The 17,734-nt window shown below is 45.3% G+C and overlaps 1 protein-coding gene across 1 annotated transcript in view; it reads right to left on the bottom strand.

Annotated features, from left to right (window-relative positions):
* Positions 1–6,003, bottom strand: part of LOC103371589 (arf-GAP with SH3 domain, ANK repeat and PH domain-containing protein 2-like) — a 52,322-nt gene extending 46,319 nt beyond the window's left edge. Inside the window, exon 1 of the mRNA XM_008300961.1 lies at positions 5,433–6,003. Coding sequence (XP_008299183.1) covers positions 5,433–5,558 — 126 coding nt within the window. The 5' untranslated portion in view covers positions 5,559–6,003. The remainder of the gene's footprint in view (positions 1–5,432) is intronic.
* Positions 6,004–17,734: the final 11,731 nt, after the last annotated feature.

The raw sequence follows: 17,734 nt of genomic DNA, 5'->3' as shown, positions 1-17,734 counted from the left end.
TACCTGAAGGTCGCCATGATAATCAGGTTGTTGACTGCTATGTTAGTCTGGTTAAATCGCCTCCCCGGGGGACCTGGGCTTCCCATTTCACCCCTCTGAGATGATTAGTTTCCCAAACCACACAACATCCAAGAACACAGCATTCAAGCAAATTCAAAGAGTGCCCAAGTCCAGCTTCCACGGTCTGGTGCACCCCCCGGTCCACGACCCGCTCGGGTTCAGATCAGGATCTGGAAGAAGGAACGCGGTTGGCTTTGTTTCAACATGCTTGGCCTACTCTAGAGCATTAACTACAGTAAGGCAAAGTCAAGGGACAGCCGATGTAGTGTGAGGGTGAACCGAGGAGACAAGACTGCAGTGATCCAGCCAGAAATCCCATTTCAATTATAGGAAGCATTAAGCTTCTTAGGTGGTATACTAAAGACTAGCCGGGGTGGCTAGGGCTTCAGGCTGCTCACTTGGACCAGACAGCACATTTAGGCATGTGTGCGTGAGAGCTAATAGATCCGTCCGTGTGCCTCTAAAGCTATTAGTTGTGGATTGTCCCGGCATTGATAATCCGACTGTCTGAGGGCTTGTTAAAACTTTCCTCCAGGCCACCTGTTCCTGGGGGGCAGCTGTTGTCCCTCACCAGGCCACAGCCGTTAACGCCAACCATTCCTGGAATATGGGGGGCAGGACTCATGGCAGGTCCTGCCTTCACCCGGGAACTACTCAAGCATCAACACAAGCCAACAGACTGACACATGGAGAAGAGTTACGAGAACACACTTGCCTTCAGATGTTAACACATCCACCATAAATCATTGCCCTTTAAATGACACATTTCAACACAGCGAGCAGTAAAACAGAACAAATGTTTTGATCTGCAGCAACCAGTTGTGCAAAGACAGAGCGCTGCGGTTACGTGGACCAACTGGAAATTAAATGAGATATCATCTTGTGTAAACAGACGGTAAGCGTTAATGTCAAGTCAGAGCATGTATCCAAAACAACTGGTGGCCCCAGATTAAGCTAAGAGGTGCTATAAAGAGATGAGAGGCTGAAGTCTCACAGCAGGCTCTCATCAACAGCTTTTTTAACACCCGAGTTCATTTCACGAGCTCCATTACTTTGTTGCACACCATTATCGACGGGGAAGCTCCAAAAAGCCCGTGAGAACCAGACTAGAGACGGCTATGGACTGCACAGCCACCACCAACAGTTGCCTGCCCATGCTGTGAATACCATTTCCATTCCCAGAGGTACTGGCCAATAATCTCTACACAAAATCAAGCAGCGGTCCAGCGTGCCTTACAATGCATAGCTGGCATACCAGTGTGACGGACCTCTGTTGCATGAATTAATGGCCAGATGGAAGAATAATGACGCTGGCCTTCAAGACTGAGTTACCCCCAACCGCCCTCGATGCCAGAGCAGGCCCATGAAAAGCTGACTCGGCTATAAATAACCGTTATTCATTGTCGAAAAATGAATAAACTGGACAAAGAGATACGAGACGGAGGGAGAGTTGGTGAGCGGGTTTCTGGCACTATATAAGGAAGGCCGTTAACCACACGGCAGCAACGCTTTGCAATTAAACTTCTGAGCAGGAAACCAAAAAAACACATATTCATCTTGGCCAACAATTTCATTAAATCTGTTCATGTCAAACTTTAAGGACATTCTTTTTTCAAACCTCACCTCTGGGTGCTCCATGTTGAGGAGAATTTACCCATCAGTGCATCTACAGGAAACTGAACGGCATCCATTCATAAAACACCCTCAGGAGACACGTCGTCGTCTCCTTGATCTCTAAAGAGAAGGATTTTATGAACTAGACTGTTTGAAACACAAGATTTTACGGTGCTTTTTATTGAGTTTCTTCTGATGTATGATTCCTGCTAACTACCGACGCTGTGGTCGATGTGCTCGTCGCTGTAAAAAAAATAAAAAAACGTTGCGGCAAAAGAAAGAGCGACATGTTGAGTGCCTCGAGTGCAGGACTTTGGTCGTGTGCCAGACGGGCCTGGAGGGAACAACTTACGGATGTTTGTATTTGTGTTAAAAACTACAAAGAATGTGGAGGACCGCGTGACGACGACGCGCTCCACCTGTCAAGCAACTTTAAATCAGAAAGCAGCTGCAACGTCACCAGAAATATTGCGAGTCTGCCTGCAAAGGGCTGATCAAAGAGCTGCGCTGCTGAGAGGACCGACGCTCGTCCTGAATATCAAGCAGCGGTGGCTGGTGCACAAACACTCAGCAGCCCTCTATAGCATGAGCGAGATTCATTTCTTAACCGCGGTATTAAGTGGGCACTCTGAGAGCTGTTGATGTCATACACAGTTAACCAACAGCTGATCCGCTCCGCCACAGAATTAATACGGCACTAATGCGCTAAACGGCTGCCACGGCGGCTCGGCGAGATGAAAGATCTTCGCACCTGAGCGGGAAGAGGACGCACTCGAGATTCGCTCAAGGAGACAACTCTATTGATTGGAGTAGTTCAGGAGCGTCTGGCAGGAAATAACAGACACAGACGCAAAAAAATAGACATGACAGGGTTTGTCAGGTTACGGCTGTGGATGAGTTTGTTTTCCTCTCCCTCATAAGCATCTCCACCAGCAAGGTCAACGCTTAACAGAGAGGTCAACTCGGCCCTCGGGGGGGAAATGGAACTTGTGAGGTTTTGTTTTGGCCACAGGAAGTCCAGCACAAGTCTAAACATGGAGAACAGTTCACTAAATGAGAAGACAACCTTGCGTCATACATTCTACGAGCTGTGGCGATTGTTTTTGTTTTTAAGAATCGCTAAATGAACGAGATTGGAGAGCTCTCACTGCTCTAAAGTGTGCGAGGAGGAAAAGCCGGCACAAGTGTTTCGCAGCAGCACAAAGGGGGAAGCGGGTGGAGGTGGGGTCATGACACGCAGCCCAGTATCCTCTTACTGGATAAACAGGTTTTTATTGCTGCGGTTTTACAAATGAAAACCAAACACGTACACACACGAGCTCTCTGAACGGCCTCCCAACAGCAGGCCGCTTTAAAACTACCAGCCTAATTAAGATTATGTCAGACGCAATTAAGCCGTAGAAGGAAATAATTACACAACATTGTGCGCCCAAAAAGCGGTGCAGCCTCCTCTCCCGGTGGTGCGTTCAAAGGCTCCCTGTGAACATGGGTCAGTTTTAAAAGGTCCTGTCAGGTAAAAGGTGCGACTGTAAGCCTGTGAGCCATTTTAAACCAGCTTAATTTGGAAACACAAACCACCAAATGATCCACAGATCATATATTTGTGGGAGATTAGCGAGCTCACGCCTCCTATATCGGTGCCACACAGCATCGATATGTGTCTGCAGGCACACAGGTGGATGAATGGTTTAAATATCCCCAAATCATTTCTCTCAGCAGGTTCCCGCTGGTAACAGGATTAAGGAGCAGAATGTGCTGTAATTTGTCCCCCAGCAGCAAGCAGGGCTTAAACCACGTGGAGCAGCAGATTTCCACACTAATAATCACCGCGTTTGACTAAAAACATGAATGAAAATGTGTGTTAAACAGATGCATTAGTGATTTAGAGGAACTTAAACCACAACAGCAGCACCGCCACCTTCAGTCATAGCAGCACATGCTAATAAAATGCTACTTTAAAAAACTACACTATCCACCGCTAGATGTTCTGGATGTCTGCTGCCAACAGGAGCTGGTGGGAAAAACTCTTGAAGTCAGCAACAAACCGACAGCTTATTATCGTAACTCCCAGGTGCCAATTCACAAAACATCTTCTGAAATTATAGAGCAGCCGGCTGAGCGTGGCGCTGCAGAACACCGAGCTGCTCCAGGCAGACCGTCCTCGACTGTCAGGCTGAAGGGCAACAACTAAGAAGCAAACTGCTACTCGGGAGAAGGACGGAATCAGCACAATGTCTGAGACTCGGCTGAAAGCAGCAGTCGAATATTTTCGTTCTCGCTCGGCGCTCATGAATATACAGCACGGTGTCAGGGCTGTCGGCCTCTTGACGGCTGGTGAAAACCCTCCAAGAAAAACGGATGTGAATGCATTTTAGTGTGTTTGACTGTTTGTGATGCCAGTCGGACAATGTGTGGAAGTGTTCCCCCGTTCATTAAACACACCAAAGCGAGCCGGGTCCGGTTGTCTCAACAATGAGGCCTTGTGTTCCCCTGAGCGTAGGGAAGGTCGACGTGAAACAACAACACGCTGCTCCACGTCCCTTCAGCAGCCAAACAAAGCGGCCGAACCAGATCCTCAACCCGACAGTTCAACCTCACGAGTCGGCAATTATACCGCTGACCTGCTATTTAACGAGTCCGCACACGACAGAGGCTGGGCTTCCAAAAGCTTTGGAGGGAAACCATGTGTGCTGAGGTGTGCGACGCGGAAGTGAAGCACCTGTCAGCCTGAGCAGGTGTACGGCTGCCTGGCTGGCTGCAACAAACACAGGTTAAAAATAAAGCTGGAGCCCTCGCCGAGGTGTGGAGGATCAGGGAGCTTAAAGGTAGAGCTGACACTGAGCCCAGATGTGCTTATGTGGGAGCTCAGTAAAACCCAACATCAGACGCCAAAGACTTATCTCACCTGCACAAGACGTCTGTTTTTCACAATTTAAAGAAAAAAAGGCCATTCCATTTGGGTGACAACTAAAAACTTCCCCCCCTCGTTCCTCCCACACGGCACCCAAACGTCCTGAAAGCCTCATTTGCAGAGCCGAGACACACTAACACACATAACGCGCCGAGCCACTCATGTGGGAAATTCTATTTTTACTGTCAGGCAGGGCGAGGCTCGGCCGTACTGTACACAAAGTAGGGAAACCATAACAAGGGAGGCAGGGAGGCGGCGGACGGCTATCAGGGAACAAAGCGGAAGTGTCCTTCCTCCTGATGACCTGCGAGTTACAGGAGGAACACAAAGTGCTCTCTGTGCAACATGGAACATGGCAATGCAGCTGCAGCGAGGGCACGGGATTTCTGTTGCAGGGATTGTGATTTAACTAAAAGAGTGTGCAATTAGATGATCCTACTTTCATGTGTGTGTGTGTGTGTGTGTTCTCCTTAGTTCTTCAGGTTTCTTCCTTTTTTGGGAGTCTCTCCTCATCTAAATCAGGGCTCTACATATAGAAACAGGCAAATGTATGACTCTGAGCTACATAACTAAACTGCTTCCAGCCTCCTGATTAAAATGACTGAGCAGTGAGACGTTATAGATCCAGAACAGCAATAAAAATGAGCATGAATGATGGCTGAGCTTGCTAGAATGTGCATATGGAGCATAATAAGGGGCAGAAATAAAGATGAAATCAGCTCTGATGTCCTGATAAAACACAAATACATCATTTAAATGGGTCCCTCTATCTCATATTGGTGCATGTCCCTCGTACTGACTCATCTTTCTGGGAAGGGTAGCCCACACTCCCACCACACTCATTTACCTCCTCCAGAGCAGACACCGTGTTCCTGCAGTGGGACATCCTGGTGGTGAAGTTAGAGGCGGTCGGTGACTTGTAGTCTTCATTGGTCTCTGCCACAAACTCTGAAACTGTGATTTGGTCAGGCATGGTTAATCCCTGGTGCAGATGAGAAGAAGAAGCAGAAGAAGAACTATTTTCTTGTTGAGGACAGAAAACAAAAAGTTCAGAGCAGCAGCAGCAGCAGCATCAGTGTGTTTGAAGGGCAGGAAAGCATCTCCGGGTGTGTTTATGTCATTCCCTTGTTCGGTCCGGTGCAGCGGTGAGTTGCACGTTGCCCACAAGAGTTGCAGCAGCAGCAGCAGCAGCAGCGTCGCCGCGCTGCGCTCACAAGGTGATGGATAAAGGTTATATCCCCTCCTGTCTCTCACGATCCCGTTACTCCCGTTTCCATTCACTTCCACCGGATCGGTTCCTCGGGGGTAAAGCCAGACGTCCTCGGTGTGATCCTGGGTGTCCTCTCTCGGCGTCCGCGGACCAGAGGTAACTTCTCGTCCTTCCGAGTCCCGGGAAACAACAAGCGGCCGCTTCAACGGGAGCGCAAGAAATCGACAAAGGTAGAGGAGGGGATTCAATGGAGGCGCGGCAGCCAATGGGGAGCCGCGGCTGGAAAACCGGGAGCCAACCAGGATCCGGGGAAGGCGTGAACTCGCGATGCGTTCAGGTGCACATCGGAAACGGTCACGTCCTTGTAGTAAGTGTAGTTTCTGAGGCGGTCTTTAGATTTAAACCTGATAAATGCACCGATTTGAAGTAAAATGAAAAGAAAACATATAAAGATAATAAAACACTTTCTTACACATGTTTTGCATTAATATCAGACGGAGTGCATTCACATCTTAAGACCCTTGTTTGATATGCATTATTTATTTATTTCATAATAAAAAAAATAAGAAAAAAGAAAAAGAAAAAATAAATAAATTAAAAATATATTTAAAAATATTTAAAATAAAAAAATTAATTTAAAAATATATTTTAAAACATTTAAAATAGATAACAATCATAAAATAATACAAATAAAAATAAATAAATTTAAAAAAAAATTGTGCTAATGTAACCCAAAATGTATTGTCCACACGTGTGGATACCAGGTTTAAAGAGGTTAAAATTAGTCTTATTTATGGTTATTTGACACAATCGTTAAAGGTGTGTCTTTAAAGTACTTACCTATTAGTAATTTGTGTAGTCCAGGAGAAGAGATGCTGGTGAGGAGAAAAAGTTCACCCATAACACCAAACCCCAAACTAACAATTAGCAACAATAATCACATCAAATCTGCTGCCTGTGAAGCTGACAAAATAAAAATATATCTGTCTACAGCCCAATGATATCTGCAGCAATCACCAATAAAACAATAAACTGTGTTTTCATTGCTGCTCTGCTACCTGTTGCCCCATTCAGTTGGTTGCTTTACAGATAACAGAGACCTGCATGCTCTACATGTAGTTATGGGGAAGCATCAACACACACAATGTCATCACTGCTGTAAAAATTCAATTATCCAAAGTACCTCAAAAACGCCTACAAGTGCTGCTACTAACATTGGAAATGATCAGATTGCTGTATTTTTTAATTTATACGACAACATCAGTCGATTCTTAGATATAAACGTTGTATCTGAACATTCAGTCTAATAGCATCCTGAGTTGGGCATGTTTATATTTTACAGAACTAAAAAACTGCACGTAAACTAGGATTCTATAAACTATTGCAGAGCCTATGAAGCTACTCGTGGACAAGTAAATACTGACTATTACTGTAGGTGTGGCTCCCAGAGAGGGAAAGACTGGTCATCAAGGTGTCAACAGCTGAGATCTGCTGATATGTGAGCAGGAGCAGGTTACACACCCGAGCAGTTACTTGTTTCCATAAAGAGTGTTGGCGTCTAATAAATATATAACAGTGAAATGATCGTTTCTTGGCTCAACTGCCACCATCTCTCTGCTCTGAGAATCATAAATTCATACAGATTTAATAAAAGTTTCCATATCCATTTCCACCACGAGTTTGGTGAAAAGCAGTGTGTGATCCAAATATTTCCCACAGCACCTTAACGCAGCATCCTGACTACAGGGTCACTATGGTCTCCTTCTTAAGGTGGAGATACAAGAAGCAGTCAGCTGTGTGGAAATGACACACCATCACAGCGAGCATGTGTTTTTGTGTAATTTACTGTCATTATGTATTTTCCTATTAAGTTAAGGGTGGAATTAGGCCCAAATAGTGTTTGGTCTGTACACAGGAGTGGCTTTCTATGAAGATAAGCTCCAAAATACCAACAATTACAACAGTATGAGCGCATTGACAGTTTATTTCTGTAGCACTGGGTTGTTGTTCAAATGCAGAGAAATACCTCAGAACTGCAGATTAAACTTTCAAGGACTTAGTTAAGATCTGGCAGCAGCTCGGTGCAATAAAGAGGGAAAAGAACGGAGCAGAAAATAAAATGCAAACTGGTCAAATAACTAGATTAAGTGTGATTATCATGGATTACATGTAGTAGTGCTGGGAGAGGATTGTAGTGTTTAAGAACAAGCCTCATTAAAAGCTTTAAAAAATAGCAACAAAATGGACTTTAAAGGTCACCTTTCTTTATCAAACAAACCTTTGGATATGTTTAAAGGTGTTTTATCTTCAGCTGGTCAATTCTTTTGCATGCATAGACACCATAAAATAGAAAATCTGTTTTCTTTTCTTCTCTAGTTGTCCTCTTGATATATCAGCTGTTCAAAGAATTCATTATCTGCATCTCCAGTATTCATTTGGTCATTTGATTTTCTTTCATAAATTGTATTTATTGTATAAATCGCAGAGGCTACAAAACAAAACAAAAACACAAACCTGCTGCATAATCCTGACGCATAAATGACTTTAAACTCTGTGTCTAACGTAACCTTTTGCATATTGTGAGCAGATTTCTGTTTGACAACTGCCTGATTATCATTTTTGTTGCATTTCTGATAAAGAAACGAGAAGGATGAGGACCTTTGTGGAAACAGGATCAGTACTGATGCTATTAGCTTTCATAATGGAACACATAGAAAGGTTAATTAGACCAGAGGATCAGTGTAATATGTACTTATTTTACTACATTTTAAGGCCACAGCCGAGAGGAGAAAAAAGGGGCAGAGGGACATTTGTATCCTGTTGGGAAAAAGTCAGCGGAGAAAGAAAACATTCTATCATTAGGCGCCTCCTGAAACTGCAAAGACTTTCTCCCATGCTTGAATTTTTGTCAACAGGAGCTTGGAGAAACAATAGCCTTTGCTCCTGGAGCACTTGCGTTTTTCCTGGGCTTTGGGATGAAAAATCTGCTGATGTTTCCCAGCTCATTCAGGCCTGGCAGGACGGCCACTGGTATAAATAGTCTGGCGGCAGCGGAGGCAAAACCCTGGGCAGCCTTTAAATCACAAACTGGGCAGTGTTCACACATTCTTTCAGCTCTGCAGCGTCTCCTGGCAAGCTGCTAAATGAAGAGCCCGAGACCCAGGCTGACCCTGAGCGGCTAGCAGCCCTCCACTCGCTCATGAAACCAACGCACGCAGTCCCAGCGAACATCTGCTATCCAGAGGCTGTCGGCGAGGTCAGCAGAACCAAACAACACCAGCCCTCCTCTTCACCGCTGTCATGACTTTATGTTTTCAGCACCATCTGCCTTTTCTAAAAGCAGGTTTCACTCTTTAAATCAGACCAAACTGAAAAAACCCCATCAGATTGATCTTCCTCTTTCTGTTTGGTGAAGACGTGAACATGAGAGCAGGTGAGCGGGGTCACCCAGCAGGTCGGGAACATATGAAGCAGCATATTGTTTCATCTTTTATGGGACCTATGAAAAGCACAACCAGGCACATGAGGTGTAATAAACTGCAGCTGAAGGAAACTCTGTCGTGAGTAAAAGTAGCCTCATGAATAATCCATATTCTGCTTTTTACTGTATCCCATAATCATAAATATTTGCTTTTTACAACACCTTACATTTTATATTCGCTGCAGCCCACTGAAGAAGGTGCCAAACCGAAGGCTGTCAGCGGCTTTATTAAACCCAACAGAAGCCTCTTTCATGAGCAGAGCACATCCTCAGTTCGGACCCTGTTTGCATGCGAGCGACTTGCAGCCCTGAGTAACGAGTCAGAAATGCGGCCGTTGGATCCGCTTTGGTCACGGCTGCTGTGTTTGAAACATCTTCAGTTGATTCAGTGAAACCGAAACTGTCCGCGTTAATCACCGCTTTGTTGCGAGACGTGTTACTTTGGTGAAAAGAACAGCCGAAAAAACCCAAACGCGACTCGACAGCTGCGGACGGAACAATAGCCAAAGCAGATGTCACAGTTGTACACGGAGACCCTCTTGGAAAAGATGTTTATAATTTGTATTGTGAGCAGGAAGCTGCAGGGTGTGTCCGTACGCCCATTCTCTGGTCGAAATGAGCCACAAACACCCAATATAGTTTTACTGATTTGGCATTTCAATACTGGCTGGAACAGACAATATGTTGCAGTCATGAGAGGGATTCGTGTTTGAGTGGGAGTCACTTTTTCCTAATTGCGCTGCCATGACATCATGATTGTGTAACAGGTGGGATAACCTCACAATCCAGCTGGAATGAATGGCTTCTTTGTTTAAACCTTATTTGCAGCTAATTGTAACCATTCTGCACCTGAAGCTTTTCCAACAATGAAACAGCAGATTCAAACCCAAACTTTTTTCCAACATCTTGGACCCACATCATCGACTACATTAAAGCAGAGCTTGTTACACAAATGAGGCAGCTGCTTATAGGCAGGACCTGGCCGAGCGGTGCGCCGAGAACCTGAGCGGTGGCTGCACATACTAATGGGAGGTAGACGAACAGAGGAGAGGGGGAAGCAAGTCATCTGTAACGAACCCAGTCGTTTCTTACAGAGGAAGTTTGGTAATGAGCTCAGGAAAGATCTGAGCTTTTACATGAATGGATTCTCTGCACAGATACAGAATTATTTTGAATTGCTAGACAAGTGTGCGTTGGAATTCAGTAAATGGGAGGCTATTTAAACCATATTGTTGATACAGTCGAGGCATGCAGGACTCTCAGAATTGATTTTAGACTGTAGTGTGTGCAGTTCGGTTCATTATCCTCCAGCCAGAAGAAAATCTCAACAAGGTCAAAGGTCAGAACTGGAGGCGATTACACATTTTTAAATGAACAAATTCAATTAGCTGGTGGTGATTAAGGGCTGCAAGGTGGCTCGGTGGTTAGCATTGTTGCCTCGCAGGTTCTCCGGCTTCCTCCCACAGTCCAGAAACATGCTGAGGTTAATTGGTGATTGTAAATTGTCCGTAGGTGTGAATGTGAGTGTGCTTGGTTGTCTGTCTCTAAGTGTAGCCCTGTGATAGACTGGTTACCTGTCCAGGTGTCCAGGGATCAACTCCAGCCACCCTAGTGAGGATTAAGCAGTGTATAGATAATGGATGGATGGTGATGATTACAAATTCTGTCTGTGACATATGTCCTGCACACTGCAATGTTTGAATTTTTCCTTTAGCACACAAAGAGTTTGCTCATTAAATGATGAGACGAAAACAGTTCTTACTCTCCTCTGAGCTAATGCGCCAGGTTTCACATTAATATCCAAATTTGCCGCTCCAAGCCGAGGAATGCCCCGGCTCATGGTTTTTCATTTAACCTTGCCACCCTGAAGGACATCCAAGAAATAATGTTCCGCAAAATAATTGGGTGACATTTTTAGCCGCCACCCACCAACACACACACACACACACACATACACACACACACACACACGCGTCCATCTGAGTGATGATCGCAAAGAGCCGGAGCTTTGCAGCTGCTTCACGATCATCATTAGGAGTGAGTGGCTTTTACAGTAATTATGAGTCCTCTCAGGATTTGGCCCCATGAGCCTGAACATATCATGTGTCCCTGTACTTCATTATATCCTGACAGGCAGCGTGTCAACCTGCACCCATCCTCTCTGGGTTTTCTGGTTGCCTTAAACTCAAGACGCTCAGTCAACCGTTTCACTTTCACACTTTGCTCCACTCTGAGGGGAAAGTACAGTTTTTATCCTGTGTGCTGCAGCAAAAAACAAAAAACAAAAAAAAAAAAACTGCTCCAGTGTTTCATATATAGAATAATAAAGCATCCTATTTTATTCAGCGTCTCCTGAGCCCGCACGAGGCTCCTGGATTAATAATAGTGTATATTGCTGATCTTCTGCTCTCGTCCCAAAGTAAACCACAGGATATTAGCTGTTAAACCAGAGGATGAATAAACAAACACACACACACACAGAAGTGATAACGATCTCTGAAATCTTCCTCTGGGTTGCACGAGCTCTGCTGTGTGCTGAGGAGGAACCGGTCCAGGAATATGCTTGTTGTTTGGAATCTCTCGGCTAATATTTGGATGCCTGCTGATCATTTAATAATCTCCTTTGTCGCAGTGTCGTCTTTTTCTCTCAATGAAATGCTTTGTCTTAATTCCAGTGGTTGCTGTGGGTCTGTGCGTGTCGGGGTAAACGGGGGGCAGGTGGTGAATATCTTCTGCGGCTGTGTTGACAGAAACACTCCTGGCCTCTCATCAGGCTCACTCACTATAATGGTATTCTATCTCCTTTGTATGCAAACAATTTCACACCCATAAACACATGAGACTTTGCTGAAATCTCTTCCTGCACCAAGACCAGTGGACAGCAGTGAGATCACAGTTTTGGGAATCTCTTAAGCCCCTGAGCTGCGTTCCTCCATCTCATCCACGCTAATGTAATTTAACCCAGGGTAAACATTTCACCGCGTTCTGACTGAATCAGCGACGCCGCAGCACCATGAATTCCAATCAGCCTCACTGACAGTCCTGCAGGGCCCCTCCGAGCAACTACCGTCATGGCACAAATTCCCAGGCTGCATTGCATTTGTTCTGACACCATAACAAATGAGTTGGGAGCATCGACTCGGGCATTTGAAGCAGCTGCACGAAAGATCCACGGTGATGGTGTCATGAAGAGAGACAGCGAAGGAGGAATCGCTCTCTAGGAACACCTCAGAAGCTTTCTGATCCGTACTGCGTCGTGATTTACTTCACCATCTCGTATCCCAATTTAAAGCGTCGGTGTTCCAGCGTGATGTACCACAGGAAGGAATAAGGATGAGCTTGTGTGGAGTGAATCCGTCGGTATCCCCTCGGGAATGCTAATGGAGGGGCAGCGAGTTCAGTTAATGATCACGTCCCGCCCAGAGTGAACGGTTCAGACAGACTGTCCGCACAATAGAGCCTCGACATCCATCACGTTCATCCGTCTCCCTGACTACATAAAATTTTAGCCACACAGAAAACCTAATCATAAAAACCCTCCGTAGTGCAGCGGCAGTTAGAAACACTGGGCGTTCTGCAGTAACGCGAGGAGGAAACGGACGCTTGACATTGTTTCTGTGTCACATCAATATTCGGGGACGTCGTACGTCTACCACAATTTGGATATTAAATTATCCATGATGGCTCATTTCATTTCTTTTAGGAACTAAGTGGCTCCTTTTGTGGGAGGCAGGCATGCGAGCGTCATCAATCATCCTATCGTGCCAGAATCGATGGCAGGCAACACTAAAAGTTCCCGTTATGGGCGAATCTTGCACTTGCACATCTTAGACTATTAAGCTATTTATTGTTTTCCACTAAAGTAGATCGGTTTCTGTGTCTTGTGGTCAAAATAGAGAAACATGGGGGTGTTAGATACCGATACCTGAACACCAGAGTGGTGCACCTTTAGTTTCTCACCTGTAATATGTGTCTTCTTGCTCTCAGGAGGTTTGTTCTCCATCACAGTAAACCCACAGATCTGCTTTATGAGAGGGACACAAATTGTATGAATGAGACCTCAAGGAGCCAGAAGAAACTCCTATCAAGTCACTTTTATGTTCCCATGTTCCCACTATTTTCCCACCAGCAGTGAAGAATACACTTCAGGTAACAACTAGCCACCAATCAGTGTCCAAGGACATACGTAGCTGTGTCCTGATAGAGACTAAAGGAATCCCTAATTCAAAGCTGTTGTGATGCATCTCCTCAGATGCAGCTAACTTAGACTGGTTCAGTCCCAACATGCTACTCATAGAGCAACATGAGTCCACATAATCACGAGTCACTTTCATCCCTGAGGCCATCGAGTTGGCACCAAATCCTAGAGGATCAGCCGTAGTCACAGTCTCATCCCGTCCTACTGTGCAATCGCCGGACAAAATATAACAGACAGCCTAGAAAAGGACACGATAGTCCTCATCCTGGATCCTCTACTGCTCTGTGCCCAGTGGCCTGATGGAAAAAAAACACATCCAATCAGCAGACATCCTGATTCGTTACCAGACCCACACCAGAACCCTTTGCATGGCTTATCACATTAACCTCGCCGCCACCTTGACAGCACCGTAGGAATCCAGCTCCTCGGCACAGCAGCTGGGCTCCTGCGAGGGCGGCCGTGGTGAATTCCCTCATGTTGTCTGGATGTGAGCTTCTTCCAGACGGAATACCTACAACAACTGACCTACTTCTTTCACCTGCCTGATGGCCAGATTCCAGACTGCTGTGCTGAACACCAGAGCTGCAGACATTCACTAGCACACGTTTACTTTCATTTAGTGTGATGATGATCTCAATTAGCCGCTAATCACAAGTGAATTTAGTAACTGAGTGATGTATTATGTAATTTGTATTAGTAATTTGGAAGATGTATGGTTTGTGCTGCAGAAAATATGATTTGGAGGCACGATAGAGTCATTTTTGACACCTCTTTAATCAGAGAACCTTGGGTGGTCAGTCCTAGAATTCAGCAAATGCTAATCAGGTTTGATTCAAATTAGCTCGTTCCCTATGAATTATTGTCTTCTTGGACTATTGATTTTAATGAATAAAGTCACAGAGAACCAGAGCTGCTATCTTTCATCTCCCCTAATCTGCTCATCTACTTCGAATGAAGCATCACCAGAACTATTATCTGTTCAATTTGAAATTTTAAAGGAATAATTTGTCATTTTGTGAGGTTCAGATTTTGTCGTCTCCTGACAGAGCTCGGTTAGCCATTTCCAGTCTGAGCTCTCCAGCTGCATGCAGTCGCTTCACAATACCATACGTACATGAGAGTGGTACTGATGTTCCTCACAACATATCAATTCACTATATTTATACTGGATGGTGAGTCTTTCTCGTGGCCCCAAATCTCTATATAAATGTCAACAAAAATCCTTTTTTGGCATTGAAATCTGAGGCTCGGAAGACGTGTGAAACTTAACAGGCCTCCTTAAATTCTGCTGCGCTCTCTCCCAGCTACACTCCCACTCTTCCTCCTCCCCTGAAGCCTCTATTGTGTGTAGCTCTGCATGCTGCATTGGTTTGAGCAGTGCTGCTGAACTTTGGTGCCATACAGTGACTACCATGTTAATCCTGGTTTTGGGGGGGAAATTATGCTCCAAAATGTTCAATAATGTAAAAAAATAAAAGCCTTTTAAAATTAATTAATGATCAGAAAATCCTGTAAAATACCAATAAAAGATAATATTTACCTTTTTCACCTTATCTAGACACATTCACCTGACATCTATGTGAGTTTAACATAATGCTTTGACAAAGTCCATCAAATTATCTCCTTTAACTAAGATGGCAGTAAGGTGGTTGAATGAGGGAAGAGGCAAAAAAGGAGACTGTAGGACACAACATGACTGTAAGTGAGAGGGAAAGATGAATGATTGCCCCACCCATCAGCCAACTGTGGGCAGAAAACGCAACAATGAGCCGAGAGAGCTCGTGTTTCTCACACTGAAATAGACGGCGGTTACAGATTTGACTTCCAAACGTATTGTTGATGTGGGGAAAAGGATGGGTGTGTGTTTCTGGGCTCAGCGGTCTAGCTGGGGGATCTCGAGCAACTCTCTGCTCATTTTTAGGAAAAAGAAACTCATGTTAAGAGACCTCCAGTGATCCAGGTACATTTGTTAGTTTCTGGATATTACATGACGCTCGTTCACTTTTACATCCAGGGGTTTTTTTTTACACTGATGTTCCCGGAAACCCGAAGCCGTTTTTGTCTGATTGATCGTCCAACACCATTTATCGATTGGACAAACATGATCCCGGTCTTAAGCAACGTCCCAGGGATTCCCGCAGGTTGTGCTGCCGGGCTGTTTGGAGTGATGATGATAATGTGCAACCAGAAAATTCCCACCGGGACGGCAGGAGCATTAAAAACGACGGCCGGTCTGCTTGCCAAGTGAGCTTTCTATGTCTGCAGGCATCGCTAAACCGACATGGAAGCGAGAGGAGGAGTGAGGGGGGAGAAAGAACATGATCTTCAGACATGGAGGGCCGCGGTGGTAAATAAACAGCACATGTCCACCTCAGCGGACTTGTTCTATTTCGAGCGGCCTCGTCCAGAGGGGGGAGCTCTGGCCTGACCCCCAAACACAAAGACGCTTCCTCTCTGATCTGTGAAGAGAAAGGCTGCACGTCCCCGGAGGAGCGAGTCCGAGTGCAAAACACCAACCTACTGACTATATAAGGAGCTTTTAGACTTCACACAACAGATCAGCCGCACAGTTTGCTTTGTACACAAATGTCAGTCACATGGAGAGTATTTTTGGACGTAAGAGAAAGAAACAAGAAAAAGAAGACTCAGTGGAGAGATTATCACTCGCGCTACTCTGGCTGGCCTTTATAATAAATAAGTGGGAACTTCCACCAACTCATTCACATGCTGCTGCTGCTGCTCCATCCTTCTAATTAGATCAGCAGAGGCCTTTTCTCCTCCTGCTCTTTCTCTCCGTACTCTTTAGGTGGAGCATCGGTCTGCGAGGGAGGCAGGAGAGGAAGGGGATGGGGGTTGCCATGACGATGCCAACTTAACGAACTGCGTCTCCCTTCTTGATGGCGGCTTTAATTGGATATCATTGAGGACGAACACAAAAAGGCAGTTGAGTGGAGCGACATGAATGCGATGAATCGCCGTCCGTCTGGCCGTCTGCCTGTCTCGCTGCCTCTCCGTCCGTCTTTGTGCAGTTATGAATGATTAATGGTGATTATATAAGAGGACATGAAGTGCATGGTAAATGTTTCAGGAGAGCGTAGAGTAGTGGTGCACTCCATCGAGGAGGAGAGGAAGGACTTCCAGAGGTCCTCAGCGTAAATACACGTCTTCTATTAATAATAATAGTGTTTATATCATCCTGCTGTTAAGTGAATTAAGTGTTTTATCTATTTATCGACAGTTCGTTCCCGTGAAGAGCTGATCCGTCTTTGTGCTCGCTGCACTTTTGCTCTCAGATGTGATCTTACATAAGCTGTTTTCTTTTTGCATATCCAGCTTTTCTCCGCTGTTTGATGGGATCCTTCTGCATTTAAGATGACGTGCGGCCTGAAAAACAACCTTATGATACACCGCTGATGGTTAAATAATTGAAAATGCCCATTCCTCACAGCCTCACACAAAATGTGCTGAGTCATTCTTCTACAAGAGTGGGATCCCAGATCAGGCTCACGAAACTTTAAAATGCAAAGTGTGACTCGGTGTCTTTTAAAAACAACAGAGGAAGCACAGTGAAAGCAGAGCGGCGGTGGTGTGGTGCACAGCGAGGTTTCTGTACCGCCGGGACTGCAGGCACTAAAAACAACTGTACGAGGCGACTGTGTGGCATACTAATGAGGAGCGTCTTAAACACTCCTGAGAGACACACAAACTACATGGTGAAATAAATATTAATGACTGTGCAGAAGTTTGTTTTACACTCTTGTGCTGCCTGGTTTCAGATCAGTTCCTGTTGGATTCATTCAACACGGTTTCTACATGATTGGTCATTTCTATTGTGTTCTAACACGCTATAAAATGAGACCAGCCCATGTAATAGTTTTCTATAGATTGCTAAGTCATGGCTTAAGTCGTACAGCTCAGTGAGGCCCTCCGGCTGTGCGCTGTTGCTCACAAGGAGGGGCGAACGCTATAAAGCCATATCCAAGTGGCCACGGTGCAAAGCGTAATCAAACAGGACACACTGAAATATCTCAGCGGTCGTGGTAAGAAGCAAAAAGTGACTCCTGCAAAGAAGAATCCAAGATTCACCACCAAGGTCACCTCGATGAATCTGAGCAGCTCTGTTACCCAAACCTCAGAGCAGACACTGAACAAGGCTGGTCTCCATGGACACGGACCAAGCAGGACTCCACTTCTCCAAGAGAGACACACAAAAGCTCGCACAGGCTTTGTGAAACCACACCTGGACAAAAAAAAAAGAAA

This window comes from Stegastes partitus, unplaced genomic scaffold, assembly GCF_000690725.1.
Source record: "Stegastes partitus isolate 25-593 unplaced genomic scaffold, Stegastes_partitus-1.0.2 Scaffold1613, whole genome shotgun sequence".
Lineage (NCBI taxonomy): Eukaryota > Metazoa > Chordata > Actinopteri > Pomacentridae > Stegastes > Stegastes partitus.
This window is presented reverse-complemented; position numbering and strand designations above follow the sequence as displayed.